This window comes from Cuculus canorus, chromosome 5 (assembly GCF_017976375.1).
Source record: "Cuculus canorus isolate bCucCan1 chromosome 5, bCucCan1.pri, whole genome shotgun sequence".
NCBI lineage: Eukaryota > Metazoa > Chordata > Aves > Cuculiformes > Cuculidae > Cuculus > Cuculus canorus.
In genome coordinates this window covers 68,498,029-68,524,094 of record NC_071405.1, presented here as the reverse complement: position 1 = coordinate 68,524,094, position 26,066 = coordinate 68,498,029, and the positions used below count along the sequence as shown (strand labels likewise).

General features: G+C 55.1%; 2 protein-coding genes across 2 annotated transcripts in view; both read right to left on the bottom strand.

Annotated features, from left to right (window-relative positions):
- Positions 1-1,796: 1,796 nt before the first annotated feature.
- Positions 1,797-4,920, bottom strand: CHST14 (carbohydrate sulfotransferase 14). Its single transcript, XM_054069046.1, has 2 exons — positions 4,509-4,920; positions 1,797-3,243 (listed from the first exon to the last, which is right to left on the bottom strand). The coding sequence occupies exons 1-2, from the start codon at positions 4,872-4,874 to the stop codon at positions 2,584-2,586; spliced, it is 1,026 nt and encodes a 341-aa protein (XP_053925021.1). The 5' UTR covers positions 4,875-4,920; the 3' UTR covers positions 1,797-2,583.
- A 10,395-nt stretch (positions 4,921-15,315) lies between these two features.
- BAHD1 (bromo adjacent homology domain containing 1) overlaps positions 15,316-26,066 on the bottom strand; it is a 36,549-nt gene continuing 25,798 nt past the window's right edge. Inside the window, exons 4-7 of the mRNA XM_054067114.1 lie at positions 23,818-23,977; positions 22,691-22,767; positions 20,483-20,574; positions 15,316-18,929 (exon numbers count right to left, since the gene is read on the bottom strand). Of these exons, the coding sequence (XP_053923089.1) occupies positions 18,740-18,929; positions 20,483-20,574; positions 22,691-22,767; positions 23,818-23,977 (519 nt within the window). The 3' untranslated portion in view covers positions 15,316-18,739. The remainder of the gene's footprint in view (positions 18,930-20,482; positions 20,575-22,690; positions 22,768-23,817; positions 23,978-26,066) is intronic.

The following is a 26,066-nucleotide window of genomic DNA, read 5'->3' as shown; positions in this document are numbered from 1 at the left end:
TTCCCTTCTCCAGGCTGAACAGCCCCAACTCTCCCAGCCTGGCCTCGGACAGGAGCTGCTCAGCCCTCGGATCATCTCCGTGTGCTCCCTGTGCTGAGCACTCCAGAGCTGGACACAGGCTCCAGGTGGGTCTCTCAGAGCGGAGCAGAGGGCAGGATCCCCTCCCTCTCTGCTGGTCCCACTGCTCTGGATGCAGCCCAGGACACGGGTGGTTTCTGGGCTGCAAATGCTCATCACTGGCTCCCGTGGATCTTCTCCCCCAGCGCCCCAAGCCCTTCTCCGTGGGCTGCTCCCAACCCACTGAGTACAGGATAAGAGTAAGAGACAGGCAACGAAGAGCAAAATCCTTCCATGCACAATAAATTAGATTAAGAGGACAAGAGGCAAAAAATTTCATACAGAGAACAGAAGCTGCTGCAGATAAACAAATGGCACAAACCTTTAAAACTACTGAGAAACAAACATTTAATTAAAACCCCAATCGCTAAACAAGCAGGAAATATTCCCTCAGCTTCTCAGAGGCAGAGAGAGATAGCAAAGTCAAACCAGCTTGTTCCGAGTTCAAGGGCCCTGGAGGTCAGGTTTAATTAAAACTCAGGCTACGCCATCGCTGGCATCTGCTGTACAACATGAAATCAGATTCCCAGCTGCTATCTGGCACCTTTGGCAGGGGAACAAGATGGATCTCCAGCTCTCCCCGCGCTGGGCACCAACCATCCCTGCATCATCAGTGAAATTGCTGGGGACAGAAGGAAATCCTGCAGGTTTCCAAAGAGAACAAAGCCCTTTCCCAACGCATTTGCCATCCAGGGAGGTGAGAACGCAGCTGAAACCCACTGACGCCCCAGTCATCGCTCTCATCCCCAGCCATGATCCCATCCAAAGATACAAAGCACTGACCTCACACCACGCTTGGATATTGACTTGAACAGAGACGTCGATTTCGCTGTTATCAATAGACGTTAAATCTATTTCATTACTTAAGTCACGCCTGAGGCAGGATTTTTCATCCCATGGCTTTGAGTTTGCCTGGATGTGGCTCCATGCCCTTCACCCAGACAATTTCACAAATCCCAAAAAAACCACCTTATTTTCCCTTCCACCTTTTAACTCCCTGGAACCACCGCTCCCCGTGACACCCGTAACCCAGCCCTACTGCTTTGTGTCAACTCCACAGCGAACAGGCACCTATTTTGCTGCTGAGTGCTGCTTTTCACCCAACAACATCACTGTCTTGTCGTTCAGCTCCACAGTGTCTCCTTCTCCACTTGTTACTGCTGTTCTTGCCCTGAAAACACAAATTATTCAAGGCAGGAACCGCCCATTTGTCATCCTTTTACACCTCCAAGTATACAAACAAACATGAACACTGTCAGAAAGGCAAAATTCATATAAAAACTTTATTACAAACGAGGACGCGGCCTCCCAGGAACACCGTTATACATTATCTTCTGAATGTGTACAATGCAATGGTCAGAATTAAATACAAGAAGCTATAAAAATAGTGTGCATGTCTATAAAAGCAGGAGAACTAATCCTCAAATCGCCATTGTCTGAACCGTAGCTGAAGAAAGTATTTTTCCACAGCGGTTTGCATGCACTTGGGCCCACGGACACCCACAAGGCCGCGAGCTGGCACGCTGCCGGCAGGGATTTTTGGTTGTTTTCTGTCCTAAGAACCAGGATGGATTTTGATCAGATCAGGAGTCTGTATTGCTTTAATTCGGAGCGAGAGAATGGCCCATCCCTGGAGGTGTCCAAGGCCAGGTTGGATGGGGCTTGGAGCCCCTGATCCAGTGGGAGGTGTCCCTGCCCATGCAGGGGGTGGGACTGGAAGGGCTTTGAGGTCCCTTCTGACCCAAACCATTCCATGAAAAGAGAAAATTGTTATGGCTTGATTGATACTGCATCCGGTAGGTTACGCTGGGTAAAGAGCTGGTACTTCCAAACCTTAAAATTGCATAAAAATATTATCCCTAGTTTTATTTAAATGGTAAATAATAATAATTATTAATAATAATAAAATCGAGGTACTAGTGCTGTCACAGAAAGCGACCAGCATCACTTAACCACCTCCTACGGATGAGAAAATAGGATAAATAGGGCCTAGTTTATAAAAGCCTTTTCTCTCCTCACACCCACAAAACTCCTCCCTGTTTAACCCAGGCCCAGGTTGAGCAGTGCTAATTTTTAGCACATCAGCTGCTGTATTAAGGTACAACCGCGATCCTGCCGTGTACCGTGTAGTGCAAGAGGAGAAAAAATACATAAAATAGACCAATTTCTCAGGTTCCTTACAGAGGTTTTCCACGTCGTGCCATAAAAAAAGAATTTAAAGTAAAATAGATATACAAAAGCTATTGTGCCCGTGTCAGCGGCATCTGTACACCTCAAAACCGGGGCTACGTAAAGGATTCTAGTAGCAAAGGCGATATAAAATATTTCATATAAAAAGTGTTTGAAAACTATAAAATTAGGAAATAATGCATAGAAGAGCGTGTTTCACAGGCCCTGCAGCAACGGCTGCGTCGGGAAATCCTTGCAGCGTAAACAGAATACAGCCCGGGTCCCCAGGCGAGCCCCTCACTGCCTGCAGAACTCACTGGTCACATTGGGAAGCGGGTAGGCAAAGAGGGAGAAATCCAGGATGTACTTGATGATCAGGTCTTTAATCAGCCGCCGCGGGGTGTTGCACAGGTAGTAGTGGAGCATCTCCGATGTGACGGGCTTGTACCACGCTTGCCGTTCGGGGAAGCGGACGAAGGAAGGAGACTGGACGCGCTCGAGGACGTAGTCAGCGTCGGCGTTGAGCCACTCGTAGGAGCCGATGAAGTCGTAGCGCACGGCGCAGGGCTGGCACAAGTTGTAGATGGGCATCCAGTGCTCGTTCATCCTCTCCACCTCCTCGTCCAGCAGGTACCGGAGGAATTCGGAGAAGGTCACATCGTCACCCGCCGAATTCCCGGCATTCTTCCGGTACCGCCTGACGATCTCCACGCCGTACCTCTGCTGGTACTCCTTGATCTCCCCAAACTTGTTCCGGTAGGCAGAGAGCAGCCTCTCCATGGGGTTCCGCACGAAGATGAACTTGAAGTAGTTCTCGAGGCGGTAGGTGATCTCGTCCGGCTTCATATCGGCCAGAAACACCAAGTCGCTCTTGTGGTCCATCTTGGTTTTGACGTCGACACTCTCCAGTGCTCCGTCCAGGACCTTGAGGATGCGTTTCCAGTTGGAGCAGGCCACCTTATCACAGAATCATGGAAAAATAGAATCATAGAACAGTTAGGGTGGAAGGGACCTTAAAGATCATCTAGTTCCAACTCCCCTGCCATGGGCAGGGACATCCCACTGGCTCAGGCTGCCCAAGGCCCATCCAACCTGGCCTTGAACACCTCCCCACACACCTCCAGGGATGGGGCAGCCACAACCTCCCTGGGCAACCTGTGCCAGTGCCTCACCACTCTCATAGTGAAGAAATTCTTCCTAATGTCCAGTCTAAATCTGCCCCTCCCCAGTTTGTACCCATTCCCCCTCGTCCCATCCCCACAAGCCTTTATGAACAGCCCCTCTCCAGCTCTCCTGTAGCCCCTTCAGGTACTGGAAGGTTGCTATAAGATCTCCTCTGAGCCTTCTCTTCTCCAGGCTGAACAGGCCGAACTCTCTCAGCCTGTCCTCGTAGGGAAGGTGCTCCAGCCCTCTGATCATCTTTGCAGCCCTCCTCCGGACCTGCTCCAACAGCTGCATATCCTTCTTACATTGAGGATTCTGGAACTGGACACAGTATTCCAGAGGAGGTCTCACAAGAGAGGAACAGAGAGGTAGAATCCCCTCCCTCTCCATTGGCCATGCTGCTTTTGGTGCAGCCCAGGACACCAGGCTGGCCATCTGGGCTGCGAGTGCGTGTTGCCGGCTCATGTCCAGCTTCTCATGGACCCGCACCCCAAATCCTTCTCTGCAGGGCTGCTCTCCATCACATCATCCCCCACCGTGTACTGAAATCGGGGATTGCCCCGACTCAGGCGTAGGACTTTGCGCTTGGCCTTGTTGAACCTCATGAGGTTCTCACAGCTCCACTTCTCCAGCCTGTCCAGGTCCCTCTGGATGACATCCTGTCCTTTCGCTGTGGCAACTGCACCGCTCAGCTTGGTGTCATCTGCAAACCTGCTGAGAGTGCACTCAATCTCACTGTCAATATCATTGATGAAGATATTAAACAGCAGTGGTCCCAGTACGGATACCCGAGGGACACCACTCGTCACGGATCTCCATGTGGACTTTGAGCCATCGACCACTACTCTCTGAATACGACCATCCAACCAGTTCCTTATCCACCGAACCGTCCACCCATCAAATCCATCTCTCTCCAGTTTGGAGAGAAGGATGTTGTGTGGGATGGTGTCAAAGGCCTTCCACCCCTCGGGTCCGCCCCTCCGCCACGGGCAGCGCAGGAGGCCGCGGGGCCGCCCCGGCAGAGGCCGCCGCGGGCTGGGCCGCGCCCCCCGCCCTACCTTGGGCACGTAGCAGTAGAGGAAGCGGTACTTGTCGCTGACGAGGAGGTGGCGCAGGACGGTGCGGCGCTGCCCCGCCGGCAGCTCCCACAGCGCGCGGGGCGAGGCGCGGCGCCCGCACGCGGCGCGGAGGGTTCGGTTGCGGGTGTCGCGCAGCACCTCCCGCTCCAGGTCACCCGGCGGCCCCCCCGAGCCCCGGTGCCCCGCGGGGGGGCCCAGCGGCCGCGGCGGCCGCACCCGGGCCAGCACGCCGCGCTCGATCATCATCAGCAGCCCGCCCGACGCCACGATCACCCCGAACATCAGCATGGACGGCAGCAGCGCCGCCCCCGCCCGCGCCCGGGCCCGCCCCGCCGCCGCCGGCATCGCGGGGGAGCCGCGGGGCACGGAACCGGGCACCGGCACCGCCCCCGGGCATCGCCGGGAAGTGACGGAGAAGAGAGACGCGGGGGCGGAGAGCGGCGGCCCCGCCCCGGGGGGAGGAGAGAGGGGAGAGAGGGGGGAGAGAGGGGGGAGAGAGGGGGACGGAGAGAAGGGGGGCGGACAGGGAGAGGAGAGGGGGGAGAGAGGGAGGAGAGAGGGGGGAGAGAGGGGGAACGGGGAGAGGAGAGGGGGGAGAGGAGAGGGGGGAGAGGAGAGAGGGGAGAGGGAGGAGAGAGGGGGGAGAGAGGGGGACGGAGAGAAGGGGGGGGACAGGGAGAGGAGAGGGGGGAGAGAGGGAGGGGAGAGGGGACGGGGGGGACGGGGGGGCAGGGAGAGGGGACGGGGTGAGGGGGGGAGAGGGGACAGAGAGGGGGGAGAGAGCGGAGGGGGGGACGGGGAGAGGGAGGGGAGAGGGGGGAGAGGGTGGAGAGAGGTGGGGAGGGGGAAGAGGAGAGGGGAGTCGGGGGAGGGAGGGGGGAGGAACAAGGAGGGGGAGAGGGAAGAAGGGTGGGGAGGGGGCGAGGAAGGGGAGAGGGGCGGGAAGGATGGGGAGAGGGGAAGAGGAGGGGAGGCAAAAGGGATGGAGAGGAGGGAGAGGGATGGGAGAGGAGCAAGGAGAGGGGAGGGGGGTAAGAGGAGTGGAAATAGGAGAGGAGAGGCAAGAGGGGTGGGGAGGGGGCACATTGGGGAGAGAGGAGGAGGAGAGAGGGAAGGGGCAGGGAGGAGCGGGGGCTTCATGGGACGAGGGGAAAAGGAGGAGGAGTGGGGAGGGCTCATGGGGAGGGGAGGGTGAGGGGAAGGGGGAAAGGAGGAGAGGAGTGGGGAGACAGGGAGAGGGGGAGATGAGGGGAAGGAGGGCAGGGGGAGAGATAGAGGGAGGGGAGAGGGAGGGGGCTTCCTTTATGGGGCAAGGGGAAGGGCAGGAGGAGTGGGGAGGGCAAGGGGACTGCCTTCCCCAGGCAGAGGAGCCCTTTCAACCCTTCCAGACCTGGGCTGCCTCCGGCTACTGGATCTGCACACGGCATGGAATCACAGAATGGTTTAGGCTGGAAGGGACCTCCAAGCCCATCCAGTCCCACCCCTGCCACGGGCAGGGACACCTCCCACTGGATCAGGGGCTCCAAGCCCCATCCAACCTGGCCTGGAACCCCTCCAGGGATGGGGCAGCCACCACTGCTCTGGGTGACCTGGGCCAGGGCCTCCCCACCTGAACAGCAAAACAGTTCTCCCTAAGATCTCATCTCAATCCTCTTTCTTTCAGCTGAAAACTGTCCTCCTCATCCTCTTCCTGCCCTCCCTGATCCAGAGCCCCTCCACAGCTTTCCTGTAGGGAACATTTCTTCACCAAAACGCTTCTCGGCACTGTCCAAGGCTGCCCAGGGCAGTGGTGGAGTCGCCATCTGGATGTAAGAGCCATGTGGATGCGGTGCTCAGGGACACGATTTAGTGGTGGAGTTGGCAGTGTTGGGTTTACGGTTGGACTGGATCTTAAAGGTCTTTTCAAACCGAACAACTCCATGATTCTATGGAAGACTCCATCCCAAGCTCTCCCAGAGCCACCTCGGGGCGAGGCTTGGAGCTGCCCCAGCTCCTACCAGAGCCTGGCAGGCAGCCGGCACAGCCCGCGGCGCTAAGCCAGCCGTAAGGATGCTGTGCCTCTATCCAGCCCTTTCCGGAGCAGAAATACTCTCAGACTGGCATTGTTCTGCTTATTTTCCTTCGCTGCTTTTTCAGAGCGTACCACAGGGCTCCAGCGCCTTAACCAGGCTTGCGGGGACTCTCTCTGTCAAAAGCTTTCTTAACATCAAGAGAAAAACAGCTTCCACTTCGTTTTCTTTGATCAAAAGCCAAGAGCGTTTTGTCAGCCAAGGCAGACAAAGCATTTGTGGTGAAGCGCGAGGGCCCGAAGCGAGATTATTGTACATTTTACAGTTGTGTTTTGATGTAAACACAGCGTTGGCTCTAGGAAGAGATGGGACAGTCTGCCCTGCCACCAGCAGCACAGCTCCGAACCCACACGCTCTGCAGCGTTCCCGGATTTCCCCTGCATCCAGAGCAGTGGGACCAGCAGGGAGGGAGGGGATCCTGCCCCTCTGCTCCGCTCTGGGAGACCCACCTGGAGCCTGTGTCCAGCTCTGGAGTGCTCAGCACAGGGAGCACATGGAGATGATCCGAGGGCTGAGCAGCTCCTGTCCGAGGCCAGGCTGGGAGAGTTCAGCCTGGAGAAGGGAAGGCTGTGGGGAGACCTTAGAGCAGCTTCCAGGGCTGAAAGGGGCTCTGGGAAAGCCGTGGAGGGGCTCTGGATCAGGGAGGGCAGGGATGGGGAATGGTTTTGAGCTGCAAGAGGGGAGACTGAGATGAGATCTTAGGCAGAAATGTTCTCCTGGGAGGGTGGGGAGGCACAGCAGTGTCGCTGATCCAAGGCGATGAGCACAGAAGCCGTTCTTCAACCAGCTCCCGATGTAAGGCAGTTTCTCATCTTAAAGGGAAAAAAGTCCTTTTAAAGAAGTCAAATGAGGTGGGTGGGTGTGCTAAATAACTGAGAGGAGAGGGTCATGATAGGCTCAGCCTATCTCCCTCATAGCAAACATCTCTGTTTCCAAGGAAAACCTAGTGCCGAGGGATCTGCTGCTCTTGCAGCAGCACAAGGACCCGTGGCTGAACTTTCCTACGAGCTTCGTGCTGGCTCCCTGCTCCACCGTGTGCAGCTTGGAAAGTGCTCTTGAAATGAGCCGCTTCAGGAGCTTCAAACCCTCTGTGCAAGGAAAACCCCAACGCACCTACACGGCCAGGAGGAGCCATAGCAGCTCATCCCACCCCAGCTTTGCCCGGCTTCCCGGCACAAGGCAGGGATGCTGATGCACGAGAGGAGAAGCGGAGCGTGTCCATCTCGCTGGGGTGGCAGAGGCAAGGTGGTGGGACAGGGTGCAGAGGCTGCCTGGAGAAGGCAGCAGGCGTGGCTGGCAGAAGGGGCGCAGCGTCCGTCCTGCCCGAGGGCCACACACGCTGTACGGGAGCCAGCGCCGCGCTGGAATACGCTCCAGCTGGGCAGGAGGTCAGGGAGAGTTCAGGAATCCCGTAGGCGCCAGCACTGCCAGGTTGGTGTCAGTGACTCCGTCTCCATGAGTCAGAGCTTTCCCGGTGCCGCCACGGGCAGCTGCTCCCAACAAGACCAGGTCAGTGTGCAGAAAGCATTCCAAGGCTGAGCATATTCCATTTATTAAGTCACTAATGACCACAACTCCCTTTTTCTGCCCTTTATCCTCCACAAACCTACTGACCAGTCTGTAATCCCTTTTGACGTGGTGGCTGCCCCATCCCTGGAGGTGTCCAAGGCCAGGTTGGATGGGTCTTGGAGCCCCTGATCCAGTGGGAGGTGTCCCTGCCCATGGCAGGGGTGGGACTGGATGGGCTCTGAGGTCCCTTCCAACCCAAACCATTCCATGATTCTATGGTTAAATGTATCAGCATACGGGTGGTTTTGAAAGCGAGCATCAAAGAGAAGAAAATTAGGGAGGAAACTCCAGATTTAGGTAGAAGGAAACAGAAAGGAGTCATCAAATGCCATCCCTCATGAAAAATTAATTACTATTAAACATGTACCATTGCTAATTAGACCAAGTAATGGAAGGCACTTGAGCAAGAATTCCAGTCTGACATCTGTCCCAACAGGATTAATTTAAAATAAACTTCAAGCGGAATAAAATAATTGTCGGTCTGCCTTCTCTTGCTTCCTTACTGTGGAAGAATGGGTTTGTCTGTAGAAAAAGCTTTGGAAAGGGGTTCCTCCCAGTCTATAAATCATCATAGATAGAGTGGTTTGGTTGGAGAAGACCTTTGAGATCATCAAGTCCAACTGTCCACTACTGAACTGCATCCCTAAGCACCTCATCTGCCTGGGTTTTAAACCCCTCCAGGGATGGGGACTCCACCACCGCCCTCGGCAGCCTCTGCCAGAGCCTGAGAACCCTTTCCATGAAGAAATGTCCGAACCTGCTCTGGCACAACTTGAGGTCATTTCCTCTTGTCCTGTCACTCAAGAGAAGAGCCCAGCACCCACCTCACCACAACCTCCTTTCAGGAGCTGTGGAGAGTGATGAGGTCTCCCCTCAGCCTCCTCTTCTCCAGACTAAACCGCCCCAGGTCCCTCAGCTGCTTCCAGAACCTCTGTTCTCCAGACCCTCGCTCAGCTCCGTTCCCCTTCTCCAGATGCACACCAGCCTCTCAATGTCCTTCTTGGAGTGAGGGACTCAGAACTGACCCCAGGTTTCGAGGTGTGGGCAGGTTTCGGTTGGTGCCCACCCCAGCACAGCCAGGTGGTCCTCGTGCAAAGCTCATCATCACCTCCCTTGGACCATGAAGCAGTAGAGACAGGGTTTATTCTCCAGCCAGGCCCACGGTCATTCTCCTAGGTCATGATTTCCAGCGATGCCCCTTGTGAAGGAGGAAAGTAAAATCACAAAGTGAATATTCTGAACTATTAGGGAAAGACAAAATTCATCAGTTGGGAGCAAGAGGCTTCTTCTTGGAGTGGATGAAGTCCCTAGAGTTGGGGTGGGCGTGCAGGCAAGCCCTGCTGCTGTCCTGGATCCCGGTTTCCAGACCCCCCCAGCTGCAGGGTTGCTGCCACCAGGCCATAAAGTGACTCCCAATGTCCCCGAGACAGCGAGATCCCCTTTGGGAAATGGATTCCCACGGGTTATCTCAGCTTTCATCTCACTGGGAGGTGAGAACAAAACCCAACTGTGCTCGTTTGCGTGCATGGAAACAGCCAATACGGTAAAATAAATGGCACTAATATGCCATATAATTCCCTTTTTATAGACTGTAATTACACAACGTGGCGTGAATTCAGCCCTGCTGTCTCCCTGCACTGCGATAGGGACCGGGCTGTGTGGTGACAGAGGGGCGTCCCCACGCCCGGGCAGAGAGAAAATATCGACTGACTGAATCACCCTCACTCCCAGCGACTGAGGGTCCCTCCCTTAGGAGATTTGTGCCCTCCGTGAGGGCAAAAAGCTCTTAAGTAACGGGAAGGGGAGGTGTCCCTGCCCATGGCAGGGGGGTTGGAACTGGATGATCTTTAAGGTCCTTTCCAAACGAACGCCGTGGGTTTGTGCCATCCGGTCTCGGCCCTTTCAAACAGAAAGAGAAGTCGCTTTGTTGGAAGGACGGGGGAACCCAGAAGATTCGCTCCTGTACTGCAGCCACAGAGCAGTGAGAACCGACAGAGGGGAGTTTGCTTCCCTGTAGCTTCCAAAACCCCAACATTACCGGTGTGTGGAGCAGGAATGCTCTGAGAGGAGTCACAAACCACTTCCCAGTGGGAATCCTGCTGAGTCTCCATATATCTTTATTTATCAGCGCATCCTGTCCTCCAGGGAGGACATGGAGCTGTTGGAGCAGGTCCAGAGGAGGTCACGGAGATGATCCGAGGGCTGAGCAGCTCCTATCCGAGGCCAGGCTGGGAGAGTTGGGGCTGTTCATCCTGGAGAAGGGAAGGCTGTGGGGAGACCTCAGAGCAGCTTCCAGGGCTGAAAGGGGCTCCAGGAGAGCTGGGGAGGGGCTCTGGATCAGGGAGGGCAGGGATGGAATGAGGGTTTTGAGCTGAAAGAGGGGAGACTGAGATGGGAGAAATGTTTTGCTGTTCAGTGGTGGCTGCCCCATCCCTGGAGGGGTTCCAGGCCAGGTTGGATGGGGCTTGGAGCCCCTGATCCAGTGGGAGGTGTCCCTGCCCATGGCAGGGGGTGGGACTGGATGGGCTTGGAGGTCCCTTGCAACCCAAACCATTCCAGGATTCTTGCTCTGCCATCCTCCTCCTCCTCAATCTCGTACTGCTCTGAGGGACGGGGCTCCCCCAGCCCTGCTTTGCTGAGCTTTTGCTCGATATCGTTTCTAAACCACCTCTCCCTCAGAACAGTTTGTCTGTTTTCTAACACTCGTCTTGCAGTGCTCCTGCTGCCGGGGAGAGCGGAGGCGATTCATCGAGATGCAGGGGTTCTCTTCATTGTCATTAAATTGATTTGCTTTTAAGAATTATAGGGAGGTCAAACCCGGTCTGACTCCAGGTTGTTTTTGCAGAAGACTCCGGAGAGCTTAATAGAGATATTAAAATTAAATAGGAAGCCACAGAATAAATGGGGCTTCCATCCAGCGTATCTTATAAATCCAGTTTAAATTGTTTCCTTTATTAAATATCCTTTCCTCTTAAAAATGGATTAACTGCTCTCACTGGAGCCTCCGTCGGAAAAGCCAGCTCATCTCTATAGCAACAAGTCACCGGCACATCCACACGGGCCCCTCGGCTCCGTGCGAGCCGGAGCATCGTCCCAGGGAAGGTATCACCCAAGCAGCCTCTCCCATTAGGAATGACTTCCCGGAGGGCGAGACGGAGCGCAGCACCGGGACTTTGCATCGCACTCGTGGTTGTGTTGCAGACATGGGCAGTGGGGATTGAGGGCACCCTGAGCAACCTTGGTGGCAACACCCAAGTTATGTGAGGTGGTTGATGTGCTAGAGAGAAGGGAGACCGTCCAGAGGGACAGGAGGCCCTCCAGAAGGAAGGGATGCCCTCCAGAGGGACCTGGACAAGCTGGAGAGGTGGGGCTGTGTGAACCTCATGAGGTTCAACAAGGCCAAGTGTAAGATCCTACACCGGGGTCAGAGCAATCCCAGCACAAACCCCGGCTGGAGAATGGAGTGGGAGCAGCCCAGGGAGAAGGGCTGGGGGTGCTGGGGGAGGAGAAGCTCCACAGGAGCCAGAGATGAATGTTTGCAGCCCAGAAACCACCCGTGTCCTGGGCTGCATCCGGAGCAGTGGGACCAGCAGGGAGGGAGGGGATCCTGCCCCTCTGCTCCGCTCTGAGAGACCCACCTGGAGCCCTGTGTCCAGCTCTGGAGTGCTCAGCACAGGGAGCACATGGAGATGATCCGAGGGCTGAGCAGCTCCTGTCCGAGGCCAGGCTGGGAGAGTTGGGGCTGTTCAGCCTGGAGAAGGGAAGGCTGTGGGGAGACCTTAGAGCAGCTTCCAGGGCTGAAAGGGGCTCTGGGAAAGCTGGGGAGGGGCTCTGGATCAGGAAGGGCAGGGATGGGATGAGTGGGTTGGAACTGGATGGGCTTTAAGGTCCCTTCCAACCCAAACCATTCTGGGTTTCTATGATTTCTCCCCCCCTCCCCTGATTTTGCCCTCATTGCTTTCCTTTCCGTTGCAAACCTTTTGACTGTGTCAATGGAGTGAGAAGGGAAGAGTTAAAATGTGGAATCAAGCATGCTTCAGCTCCTTGGGACGAGCAGGTAAGGTGGGGACGTGTGACCCTTCTCCTGGGTGGCAGCAGCCCTGCCGGGGGCCAATCCTGCCCCCACGACGTGAGGAACCTCACGGCTCATCCATCAGCAGCTGCTTTATAGTGAGCGAGCCGGGAGAGCGGCTGAGCGCTCCATCACGTTAATGTGACAATCCAAATTGCTCCTGTCTCTTGGCTGGGGTGAAGTTTGGCACAATTACAGTCAATTATAATTAGGGGCATTAAAGCAGCTGTTCAGTGTAAGCAGGAGCTCGTGGCTTTGGCGCCGGGTGGGAAAACGCTTCGGCAACCGGAGCGAGTCCTGAACGCCACTTTGGGTTTGCTCGGCTGGGAGATATGGGGAGGGGAGAAGCTCCCGGGAAAGCCCCCGTGGCACCACGTGCCGGGAGCCCGTCTGGCAGCTTCCCCGGCCAAAGGAGCTGCTCCAAAAGGAAGCATCGAGCTGCAGAGTGAGGAGCTGCACCGGCACCCCTGAGGCTGCAGGAAACCACAGCCCCACCATCCCCTGCTTCTCCAAGGGCTGAATTCCCAAAGCTTGGGATGCACTTCTGAACAGCTCCCACCCATGCACAGTGCTCATCCCAGTGCCCAAGGCTCATCCAAAGCCTCTTATGGCACCTGCAGCCTTGACTGCTCCTTCCCAGCCCCTCAGTGCTACCTTCTCCCTGTGGATCCTGCAGAGCTGGTGATGCTCTGTCACCTCCAGACATCGGACGTGGAAGTGAGGGGAGAGGGGACAGGGCAGCCTGGCTCTACCAGTTACCTCCAACAGCCACGGAGCCACCACGAGATCCTCAGCCGGCGCAGACGGTGTGGGATTCGCCTCCCTGCATCACCTCCGAGGCCGGTGGGACCCCAACACGGTGGCAGAACATCCGCAGCAGCCGCGGTAGAAGAGCAGGAGTTGGCTGAGTGTTGGCGACCGGAGCGCTGGATACAGCTCCGTGCAGCTCCCTCGGGTAGCAGATTTCAACAGCAAATCCAATTTTGTTTGACATTAATCCCAACTTTTCAGTCCGCCACAGATTATCCTTCTGCGGACGGCTCGCCGGGCGGGAAGAGCCAGGAGGGAGAAGCTTTTCCTCGGTTTTGTTTGTAATCGATCCCTAGGAGAGCCCGTCTCAGGCCGGGGAAGCTCCGAAGCTCGCCAGGCGCCACGGGGCAGAGGTTTCCACCCCATTCCTGGCCTCGGAGCAGCCGAAGTGCATTAAATGCAGCAAAAATCCAAGGCTCTGGGGTCAGGAATAGCACTCCCGCTGAGCCCACCCTGGCTTGCAAGTCTAAATGTCACAAGACGAGCTCCTCACTCCCTTTGGGAAGATCATTCCCAGCTTCACACTCTTCCCTGTGAGGACAGTTTCCTTTTCCAACCTGAATTCTTCCATTTTTATCCGCTTCTCCAGATTTGTGCCGAACCTGCCGGCACTTCCCTGTGAGGAGCTGTGCTGCAACCAGGCTCCTCATTAAATGGGATGGGAAAAAGCAAAAGTCCTCTAGCAGCCCCCCCCCCCGCTCAATTCCATGAAGAAATCCAACCAGGAATTGAATACAAGCAGCCCACAATGCGGGTGGGGCTGGGAAGGGGTGAGATTAAAGCAGCGTGGAGCTGGGAGGCTGGAGAGCCTCAGCATCTCCTGTTCAAGGTGATGTGGGAGTGAAGGTGGCTGCAAAGCCTGGTCCTGCTGCCGCGCTGCTCCTGGATCAAGGAGCCGTCAGCCTGGGATCCCGGCGTGTTGGGGATGCGGTGGCCACACTCAGCCCGTCGGCGTTCACCCCACAAGCCACGCTCCCCTCTCTAATCAGGTGCTAATTCAGATCGGTAACAGGCATTGCTGCTTCTTCCTGCTCCCAGATCTCCTTCTCTCCCTCCCCAGGAGCACAAGGATCTGGCTCCAATGGATACAGGACACTATTTGTAGGAGCAGCCAATTCCAAGGGCCACCCAAGAGCCAAACCCTGCCTTCCGCCCCTTGGTGCCCACCCGCGTGTGGATGCTCAGCGCCATAGGAAGGGCACCCATCCCGTACCGAGGTCACCGTGGTCCCAGGGTGAATCCCGGACACCCCATCAGCCCATCCAGCCGTGGGACCTCTCCCGCTGAGCATTCCCAGCACGAGCACAGGCAACACCAGGAGAAGAGAGGCCACAGCCCCGGGAAGGCAAACACCATCCCAACAGGGAGTGATGATCCCGAGAGCCCAAGAGGAGCCTTTTCCGGCAACCGGGAAGCAGCTGGGGATCACCCAGGGTTGGGTTGGTGCTGCAGAAACCAGACAAGGGGGCACACCAGCAGGGCTGGACCCCGATCCCAGCTGTGTGCGAAGCTCCGCGGAGCTGTTTTATCCTTACGGAGAGGTTTCCTGACAGGTGGTCAATCCCCACAGACCCTGAAGGAGTCTCTGCTCGTGGAGCAATCACACAGAGCCTGAGACAGCCCTGGAGGAGCCACGAGCAGGGCTCAATCCCAGCCCTCTGATCCCACGGCATGAATTTAAGCTGCTTATTTCACTCCTCCCTGCTCTTGCTCCCACCCGGGCTCCTCTCTGCCGCTGGGATGTCCGTGACGGCACTGAGTGTCCTGGAGCCAGGACTCGGCTGCCCTCCCGAGCCAGCGCTCCAAGGAGACGATGCTTTTCCAAAAGGCACCATTTCAACCGCCTCCTCGCAGAGATCCCAAAGCAGGGTGGACGCACCGAGCCTCGTGGAGCCGGGCTTTGCCACCAACACCTTCCCTGCCCAAAAGGCAGAGACAGAAACGCTCCAGCTGCAGGAGCGGAGCAGGAACGTCAGCCCGGGCTGATCCTCCTTCACCCGCTCGGCTCTTGGCAGACGCCACGGGGTCGCTTATCCCAAGCACCCACGTCTGCTCCCACCTGGGGCTGCTTGAGAAGGTCCAACCATACCTTGGGCAGGTACAGTTGGACTCGATGCTCTCAAAGGTCTTTTCCAACCAAAGGATCCTCTGACTCCATGACTCCCTCATCCCAACGGTCCCGACGGGAAGGTTCGCGAAGAGAAGAGCGCGGCACGGGTTGGTTTTCTAAATCAATACCATTTTGTCAAATTTATTTTTTTTTTTTAAGAATTACTTCTAATATCTCTTTCTCACAGGAGGAGGGCATCGGGAATGTTCTCATTCCATCTGTAAACACTGAAATACAGATCTGGGAAACCAGGGAAGAGACACAAAAAAAGTGCATTTTTACAAAAATTATCAACTAAAATATATTTTACATGTCTTAACGTCTCAATTTAAATTCTACCGGCTGCATTTTTTTTTCAGTTTCAAAAAATATTTCCATATCTAATAGATTAAAAAAGCATGAAATATTCTCCTTATGGATAAGACATTTCCATTCATTTACATGCTGTCTGCACAACAGCATCCGCAACCACATGGATCTTAACAACGGTCTTGGCCTGAAGCAGGTCCTACCAGGAGAAGGGGCAGGATTTGTCCTTTCCAGACAGGGGCCATTCCGCACCCAGTCCGACGTCGCTCCTCTCTGGAGAGGAGCCAGGACAAAGGTGGGAGCGAGGGGACAGGGGTCAGAGGGAGGGGGTTCGGCGTGTTCCTGTGGTTTCCAAGGCTGGGTTCCGTACCCTTCCCTGACTCTGCAGTGATGCTCTTCAAGCATCCTGCGTCTGGTGGCACTTCTGCAGGAGGATGGTGGCTGCAGGTGGCTTGGGGGCCTCAGGGGTGGGCACCAAGGGCTGCCCGTCACCTTCACCCCACTGCGGGTTGCTCTGATCCCCTCCCTCCAGCTGCTCTGCCCCGGCCACGCAGGCCCAATCCCCTCTTTTGCCATGGTCAGGAGCCACCCCGCTTCCCAATCCCCTCTTTTGCCAAAAGCAAGAGCGGCTCTGCTTCTCCAGTCCTCCTTTTGCCACGAGCAGAAGCAGCCCCACTTCTCCTACCTCCTTTTGCAGTGAGCAGGAGCAGCTCTGATCCCAAATCCCCTCTTTCACCATGGGCAGGAGCAGCTCTGATCCCAAATCCCCTCTTTCACCATGGGCAGGAGCAGCTCTGATCCCAAATCTCCTCTTTCACCATAGGCAGGAGCAGCTCTGATCCCAAATCCCCTCTTTCACCATGGGCAGGAGCAGCTGTGATCCCAAATCTCCTCTTTCACCATAGGCAGGAGCAGCTCTGATCCCAAATCTCCTCTTTCACCATAGGCAGGAGCAGCTCTGATCCCAAATCCCCTCTTTCACCATGGGCAGGAGCAGCTCTGATCCCAAATCCCCTCTTTCACCATGGGCAGGAGCAGCTCTGATCCCAAATCCCCTCTTTCACCATGGGAAGGATCAGCCCCGCTTCTCCCGCACCCTCCTCCCCTCTGCTCAGGAGCGGAGCCACTGATGGTCCCTCCCATCAGCAGCGACCGCTCTCTCCGATACTTCCACGGAGAGCACCGAAACGCTCCCGACTCCCATCCTGCTACAGCACCACCGCACCGGCAGCCCAACCGTGTCATTCCAAGAGACTCCAGTGCCCGAGCTAACGGTTAAGGAGAAATCGGAGTAATCGCTTTGACACAAACAGGAGCTTGAGGTATAAATGAGATCAAACGCTTCACCTGCTAATTCCCACGCGCACACCTGGGATCAGACCTCCTGGAGCTGGGTGTCCTCCCCTGGGCTACGCAGGCAGGAATAAACAGGGCTTTTCCAACATCCTCTGCAACACCAAGCAGGAATCGTCCGGAGACATGTGCCCTGTTTGCCCGTGGTGGTGGTGCTCCTCTCCAGTTGTCTTGTAGACACGTTCTCCTCTTTGGTATGGAGAGCGAAGCTCTGGAGAACTGCAGGAACTGTTTCTGCGTCACAGATTTGATGCTGTGGTGTTTTCTCTCGTTGGAGAAAGCCCTCTGGTCCCACCACGCCGCCGTCGGAGCAAGCCAACAAGCCCTCCAGTCCCACCGCAACAACAGGTCACGCTGCTTCCACTGACAGGACAACATTAAAGCAGGATGAATACTTCTACCACTGAACACGAGTTCCGAAGCCCCAAAAGACTGGAAAAACACAGATCCCTCGTTTCAATGAGCAACTTCAGCCAGCAGGAACGTGGGCTGAGATGATGCCGGTTCTTCTTGCCGTCAGTGCAATCTAGGAACGGATTCCCAGCTCGGTGCGAGCGACCCAGTGGATGTTACGCTGGCCTTTGGTTTGCTTTGGAGCGAACTTGGCTTGCGTGAAGATAAACGAGCATCTGTCTAGGATCTACACACATAAGGCAAGAGGCAACAATATCTGTGGGGCTCGAGTCGCATCGGTCGACACGAACCTTTCCCAACACTCACTCCCTTTCAGGAGCCACAAAGCCACTTTGGCGAGCTGGCTCTGAGGTCGGGATGAGGCTGGGACAGCATCGCTGATGGCTTCAAGGTCCGCCCACGCCAGGACGCTCACATATGGGGAGGGGGGACTGAAAAAAGCCCCAAGCACTCAAGAAAGTGTTTGCCATTTCACCCTCCTGCCTCTTTCCACTGAAGACGTCTGGGTTTGAGGGGCGGTGAACAATGCCACAGGAAAACAAACCGGGAAGAAAGAGTAAACCCACTTCTATCTCTGCAGCCCCCTAAGCCATTGGAGGAAGAGCAACACTCGGAACAGAGGAGAGAACACTGTCCTCGCCCGCAAAGCCCCCTCCGTGCGCTATCCGCTTCACAGCGACGTGTGCCCACGGGCACGGGGCCTCCTGGGGCACGAGATCCTTCGTGGCGAGGTCAGGGCACCTGCGCCGGGGCACAGCTCTTCCTAACACGGCACTGGGTGCGACGCCTACGATCCTGCCGGCTCCTGCTCTGCTCTGCGATGGAGAGAATTTCCAAGCCCAAGTCCAGGCAGTGAAAAGCAGAAAGCAGGAGAGGGGAAGAGGAGGGTGAGGGAAAACCGGGATCACCTCTTCTCCTGGTGGAGCAAAGCCTATTCAAGCGCAATACAAGGCCACTCCGCATCCAGGCAGCTCCCAAAGCCACAGCTGTATTTCAGAGAAGCTCTGACTCCCGGGAATCCTCCCAGTCTGTCCCATGGGATCAAGGAGGCTCTGCCAAGGAACTGGGCTCGAGCCTCACCCTTCACATCAGGGCACGGAAACCACAGAACGGTCATAGCTTGACACATCCCAACGCACCCCTCCTGCGCCTTCCCACCATTCCCACCAACGATGGCTCTGGATTCAGTTTACTGGCTTTTATCCCCGCGATCCCCTCCCCATAGATGCATCTCTAGATACATATATAGATATAGATTTACATATGCACGTACCTATATCTATATACATATATTTATTTTATACGTATATATTTTCATTTATGCATTTAACGAAGTGCTGTGCTTTCAACCGCTGCCTTGCTCCGCAGGGATCCACTTCGCAGTCCGAGGAACGAGCGCTGGGCGCTCTCACCTGCCAGCAGCACAAGGTGAAATGGTGGCGAGTGCAGGGATGTCCCAGACCACCGGCTCCTCTGTTGCCACTCGTCCGACTGCGAAGCGGTGCTACTGTGGGTTCTTCAGGATGCGCCCGTGTCGGAAGTCGTAGACGTGACGACAGAGGAAAACCAGCTCGGGGTCAGTGTCCTCGGGCACCTTGCGGTGCAGAGGTGTGGAGTACTCTTCTGACGGAGGAACCATGATGGTTTTCCTGCCTGGGATCCCTTCGACGCGACGCTTTGCCAAGGCACAAAATCTGCAAGGCAACGACACGAGAAGAGTTGGCATGGGCTCGGCTTGGCTTCCATTGCCAGGGTCGGTCCACCTCACCAGAAGCCACAGTAGCAGTTGCCCGAGGATAAGGGGTGGAAGGGAAGACAAGAAGTACAGAGAAGAAGGAAGCTTTGCCCAAGAGGACGATGTGAGGTAGCTCTGGCTTTGGATCCCACCTGACCTGCAGGAAGCACCGCACAGGAGGTTGTTCCTGTACTGGAGGATTATGTGCAGTAAGGAAGACGACTGCAACTAACCCACCTCACCTTTACTACTTCAGCCTCATTTTTATCTAATTAGCCCCCAAAAAGACTTATGCATCAGGCTGTCACTTAGGCCACCAAGGAATTCAGGATGCCTTCAGGAACATCTTCCAAAGATGACCTTACCCGCAACAGCACAAACACATTCCTGCCAACACCTATTCCAGAACACTGGGCTGTTGGAAAGGAAATGGGCTGTGTGGATCCAGAGCTTAGGGGTGGTTTTTTTGCTGGTTTTGGTTATTTGGGGTTTGTTCTAGAGTTCTGAAATGAAAGAATAAAATTCAGCTTATAAAGAGTTTGTAACAGAGTTTGGGTTTAGAAATTCCAACAGTGGAGCCCAAGGCTGGGAGTGGGAGGAATACGAAGCGGGCGTGAGGGCTTAAACACCCCCACAGCAGCGAGACTGCACGCTCAACAGGGAAAAGTCAACAGGTTGCCCAGAGCAGTGGTGGCTGCCCCATCCCTGGAGGGGTTCCAGGCCAGGTTGGATGGGGCTTGGAGCCCCTGATCCAGTGGGAGGTGTCCCTGCCCATGGCAGGGGGTGGGACTGGATGGGCTTGGAGGTCCCTTCCAACACAAATGATTCCATGATTCTATGAAAACTGGAGATTTCAAACACATAACAGAGCTGTGTGTCCATTCAACCCCTATTTCCACTGTGCCCTGCACACCCCTGCACCAAGGGATGGCAGCCTTGAATCTGGACGCGTGGAAGTTCTTACTGACCAAGTTCCAAGTCAATCAGCAGGAGCTTCCCAGTAAAAGCCTTGGTCACTGCTGCCAACACACCCAGATCAGTGAACACGCACACCAGCATCCAGCAGCGCTGGCAGGAGGACATCAGTGGCTTTCTGGCTGGTTACGGCCCCTGGTACCACCAGGATGGATGCATGGGATGGTCATACAAGTCCAAATGTTTGTGAGCCCCCTAAAGCACCTCTAACACCCAAAACAGACATGGAATGAATGTGGATTGGAAGATGCACTCACAGCCTGCTGTACGTGTAGCCGTGGTTTCTTTGGGCCACGGTTTTGCAGGCACGGTGGGGTTGGGCTGATGGTTGGACTGGATGAGCTGAGAGGTCTTTCCAACCTTAACGATTCCATGATTCTACTATTCTACCAAACCTGTACGTGGAGTGAGTGCCATCCACCCAGACCAGCTAGACCAAGGTCTGTAGGGCTGGGACATGGTTGGAAACGAGAAGAGTGAGAGCAGCTGGAGACAGGGAAGGCCTGGGAGCAGCCGCAGGTCCAGAGCACCACCTACCTGCAGTACTCTGCAAAGGTCAGCACGTAGCACTTCTCCTCGATGCAGGCCACGCTGTTCTCGTCCTGATGCCGGGATGCAAAGATCTCATTCTGCAGGAGAAGGGAGGAAGAGGTCACCCAGCTGGCCAGGAGCCCCGGGGAGGCAGGACTGGCTCAACACCTTCACCCACCATCATAAAGGGTGCCTACAAAACCGTGATCACTGCTGAGACTCCTGAGAGCCGCTATTCCACATCATCCAGACACTGTCCAGGTGTTTTGGGACCTATTCCTGGTGAGCTCCACAAATCACGCTGCAATTGTTATGCCTAACCAAGCTGTTAAATGTGGAGGACCACAGAGATGACCAAGGGCTGGAGCACCTCCCGTACGAGGCCAGGCTGAGAGAGTTGGGGTTGTTCAGCCTGGAGAAGAGAAGGCTGTGGGGAGACCTTAGAGCAGCTTCCAGGACTGAAAGGGGCTCCAGGAAAGCTGGGAAGGGACCTTTCACAAGAGCCTGGAGTGATAGGATGAGGGGAATGGCTTTAAATCAGAAGGAGTAAGATTGAGACGAGATCTTGCTGTGAGGGTGGGGAGGCCCTGGCCCAGGCTGCCCGGAGCAGTGGTGGCTGCCCCATCCCTGGAGGGGTTCCAGGCCAGGTTGGATGGGGCTTGGAGCCCCTGATCCAGTGGGAGGTGTCCCTGCCCAGGGCAGGAGGTTTGTAACTGGATGGGCTCTGAGGTCCCTTCCGACCCAAACCATTCCATGATTCTATAATTCATTTATGGATCAGAAAACTACAAGGCATCACATTTTGGATTAGAAACTCCCCTGCGCCCCGCGAGCCGGGCAGGTACAATTCCCCAGCTCTTCCCTCCTCTCACCTACCGCCTTCCCTTTTATTTAAAACACTTAAAACGTGCCAAGTATTTTGTTGGGTTGAAAACAGCAGTAAATTCTCTGTTCCCAGCTCAAAAACAGCTTGATCTGTCACCCAACACAGTGTGAACTCATAATGATTCACACGTTTTCCCTAACGTTATTACCCTGGCACAACATCTCCGCATCAGCCGTTAATCCTCATGGCAAACCCACATAGGGAAGGACGAGGCACCCATGTTTTTGCACAAACCGAATGGGTTTCTATAGTTTAAGCAACAGATTAAGGAGTTTCTGATAAAGAGCAGCGCATGACGTGATGCCCTGAGGAACCACAGCAGGAGCTGCTGCATCGAGCTGCGCCTTCCTGGGTGAATTAGAATCATGGAACGGTTTGGGTTGAAAGGGACCTCAGAGCCCATCCAGTCCCACCTCCTGCCCTGGGCAGGGACATCTCCCACTGGATCAGGGGCTCCGAGCCCCGTCCAACCTGGCCTGGAACCCCTCCAGGGATGGGGCAGCCACCACTGCTCTGGGCAACCTGGGCCAGGGCCTCCCCACCTGAACAGCAAAACATTTCTCCCCAAGATCTCATCTCAATCTTACTCCTTCTGATTTAAAGCCATTCCCCTCATCCTATCACTCCAGGCTCTTGTGGAAGGTCTCTTCCCAGCTTTCCTGAAGCCCCTTTCAGTCCTGGATGCTGCTCTAAGGTGTCCCCATAACGTTCTTTTCTCTAGGCTGAACAACCCCAACTCTCTCAGCCTGGCCTTGTACAAGAGGTGCTCCAGCCCTCGGATCATCTCCATGGCCTCCTCTGGACCAATTCTAACAGTTTCCTCTCCTTCTTATGCTGAGAACTCCAGAATTGGAGTCAGGGCTCCAGGTGGGTCTCACCAGCGCAGAGCAGAGGGGCAGAATCCCCTCCCTTGCCCTGCTGGTCCCACTGCTTTTGAGTTAGATGCCCTCTGAGAAAGGCGGCTGCTCTCGATTCCATGTAAGTTCACTTTTCCCTACTCCTGAGGCTCAAAACTTCTCACTTAGTGCACAGGATTTTCTCACATTAAAGGAACAAACAATAAAACTCCACGGATGTGGCCACACAAAGAGCACAGCAGCTTCTGTTACAGCCCAGAGTGTCTACACGCGGCAACAAATTGGGGAAAAGCCCACGTACAGGACACGACCACCCAACACGTCTGCATCACAGCCAAGAGGCAGCTCCGTTTCACCTCAACCAGCAGCTTGAAGCCACCCTGGAACACGGGGAGATGTTCAGGTCAATCCCCTCTTCCCACAGAGACAGGGCCGGACACGGCTGCCTGGCTCCCGTGGTCGGATGCTCACCTGGTGCATACTGGGGTTGCGGCCGCCCTGCGTGTGCTCGGGTCTGTAGTACCACAGCAGGCTCATCATCAGCTCCCCTGCAAGGAGATGCAGTACAACACGTCAAGCCTCCTAGTGTTTTCCCACTCGGATCATCTCCCTTCCTCCTCCGGCTCCATCCCTGTCGTTCCCACAGCGCACATCGAGGCAGCTGTGCCGTGATGAATATTTCATGCTGAACTGGGTGTCCTTTTGTTACAGCAAGCAGCCATACGAAGGCAGGCACGCTGCTCTTCCATTACACCCTTGCCCCTGCTATTCCCTTTACGCTGTCGCACAGAGAGCAGTTACGCACAAAACCCACCCCCCAAAAGGATATAAAAATAAAGTGTTTTCACCTAAAAAAAGGATCCATTCAGACCATGGGCTCACCCAGAGTTTGGGACTCACAGCATTAATGCCAGAACCACTGTTGTAGGATGATGTGCATCCTGGTTCGTGGCAGAGGGTGGAAGTGGATTGGTTTGGGTCCCTTCCAACCCAAACCATTCCACGATTCTGTGATCTTTGAGGTCCCTTCCAACCCAATCCAGTCTATGATTCCATGACCAAGATGGGCCTCACCACAAGTCGATCGCTTCTTCTACACAAAGTTTTCTTTAGTTCTAAGCAAGCTCTGTACTTTACAACACTTGGCAGAGCTTCCCTGGCTCCAGCATCGCTGGTCAGACACAAGACTGTAAAGCCCACACTGCTCCCTTCACCCCCTCTCTGCAGTCCCATCAAAAGCCCCAGCAGATAAGCCCGTGCTCCACCTCAGCTCCCAGCTGGAAGGAGCATCAGAGCAAACAGCAGCTCCCGAGACATTTGTTGCAATGAAATAATAAAGGAGATTGTTGCTAAGAGGGGCTCTTGGCAGATATTCTGTGCTTTCATGACCAGGAAGACTCTGATTACCAGTTCCACGCTGGTGATTAAAGAGATTTCAGTTCCCGGAAGAACCTGAACGAAAGCCACAGAGCTCATCTCTTCCTCTCCATCACTGAGCCTGGCAGCGGTGGAGAATCCTGACAACCCTGCAGCTTTCCCGAGATCCAGCTCACCTCACCGTCACACCCAGAGCGATACCCACTCTCTGGGCACAGTACCTGTTTTGGGGTCTTCCCACAGCGCCGATATCTTCGCAACGTATGGCATAGACTTCTTCCGGGGTCCAGATTTCAAGAGGACGGTGTCTCGCACCCGGATGATCTCCCCGTCTCTCTCCACAGCCTGGTAGCTCTTGCGAACAGCTGGCTCCGGTTCGTTCTGCACCACGAGAACACACAGAAAACAAAACCTGAGCAAAGAGCTCCTTTACCATTTCCTGCCCCGATCCAAGACTCCTTTGCTCCTGCTGCAGATTAAAACCTCACTTTAAGCCTACTCAGTGCTTCCACTCCAAAAGATCTCTGAGAGGATAAGACCACTCACGGCACTCCTATTCCCCCCAGGCTGGTTTATAACAACAAAGATCAGGTCAAATGATGACTTCTCCTATGGGCAGGGATTTCAGAGGTGAAGAAAGTTCATCCCGGTATTCACAGCTCGCAGGTGGACCATCCTTCTGAAGAAAGCCACGCACAGCCCTTTGTCTTGTGCTGCTAGTGAGGAGCAGCTCCCCGCGGGACAGCAAGGGTAACGAAAGCACCTATTTCTGACATTAATGCCCTCGTTTCAATTTACAAACTGACTGCTCCTTCAATTCTGCAGGGAAAAGAGCAACCTTCAGGGAAGTCACTGGATTATCCGCCAGTGAAGGTGCGCACTGCCTTCCTATTCAACGGCACGGAGAGCAGGCCTGTTCTGAACACTACGGATTCCCTGCCCACGGCATGGGGTTGGAACTGGATGGGCTTTAAGGTCCCTTCTAACCCAACCCATTCTGTGCTTCCTTGATTTCTCTGATGCAAACATTGTGAGAGAACAAATAAAACATGAAACATCGCATGTGAAGAGGGCAGGGAGCAGCAGGGAGGTGGCAGCACAAAGCTTTCCTCAGCGGGATTGCCAACATCTCCTTTGTACCTTCCGAGATCATTAAAGGATCGCTTTGGGACCAGGAACTGGGGGGTAATTCTGTTTAATTTTTGCTCCAGTAACTCATTTTGGGATGCCCGAGCAGGCTGGGTTTAACCTCACGCCAGATCGCCCAGGCACGATCCAAAGCACCGCACGCCAGGAATTAAGGAGATTAATGCTGTGCTGCTCCTTTCCAGGCACCAGCGTCAAGCGAGGGATGCGAGAGGCCCAACCATGGCTTCCATTGGCTTTGTACTCACACAGCCCTTGGGACATGTACAGAAGCCCCAGGAGATGGGGCTGCAAACCCATCCTGGGCAATGCTCTTAGCATCTCAAGGACACCGAGGGGCTGGAGAGTCCAGAGGAGGCCACAGAGATGATCTGAAGGCTGGAGAACCTCCCGTACGAGGCCAGGCTGAGAGCTGGGGATGTTCAGCCTGGAGAAGAGAAGGCTGTGGGGGAGACCTTAGAGCAGCTTCCAGAGCTGAAAGGGGCTCCAGGAAAGCTGGGGAGGGGCTCTGGATCAGGGAGGGCAGGGATGGGATGAGGGGAACGGTTTTCAGCTGAAAGAGGGGAGATTCAGATGAGATCTTAGGCAGAACTGTTTTGCTGTTCAGGTGGGGAGGCCCTGGCCCAGGGTGCCCAGAGCAGTGGTGGCTGCCCCATCCCTGGAGGGGTTCCAGGCCAGGTTGGATGGGGCTTGGAGCCCCTGATCCAGGTGGGACTGGATGGGCTCTGAGGTCCCTTCCAACACAAACCATTCCACAATTCTATGATGCCCCAGCCCCAAGTGGCAGCATGGCTGGGTCTGCCTGGACCTCATCTCCCCTCTCTGCCGGCATTTACTACCGCAGTCCAACGCCCTGTCCCACCTTCACAGTCAGCCCATGGGGCCCCTGATTTCAGGTCCATATCTCTTGTGTTTTAATAACATGAAGGATGTTGCCTCCTGTCTCAATTAAAGTGAACTTTAATGGTGTTAATTAAGTTTTCTGGCAGATCTGTCTTACAGGAGCCAACCTCCACCCCCGAACACAACGGATGGGGATGTGCAGACAAGGAATCCTTGAAGGAGTGACTGCCTGTGCCACCAGATAAGGCACAAGAAGGGGGATATCGGGTGCTAGGAAAACTCCACCTGGAAGCCAGGACACTGCCTGAGTACCCTGTGCTCTCTGGGAGATCCCTGCTGAGCTGCAGTCACCATCAAGAAGAACCACCCTACAAGAGATACTTTTAGCCATCTGCTCCTTACAACATGGCTAAAACATCCCTCATCTTCTCAAACAGGTTTGCCTGACCTAGGAGGAAGAAGCTGGAGGACGACCTCTCTG

Bases quoted from the DNA above. Each gene is read 5' to 3' on its own strand.
- CHST14 (XM_054069046.1), bottom strand. From the start codon at position 4,874: ATGCCGGCGGCGGCGGGGCGGGCCCGGGCGCGGGCGGGGGCGGCGCTG. The intron at 3,244-4,508 runs GTAGGGCGGGGG...TTCTGTGATAAG, and splicing joins TCTACTGCTACGTGCCCAAG to GTGGCCTGCTCCAACTGGAA.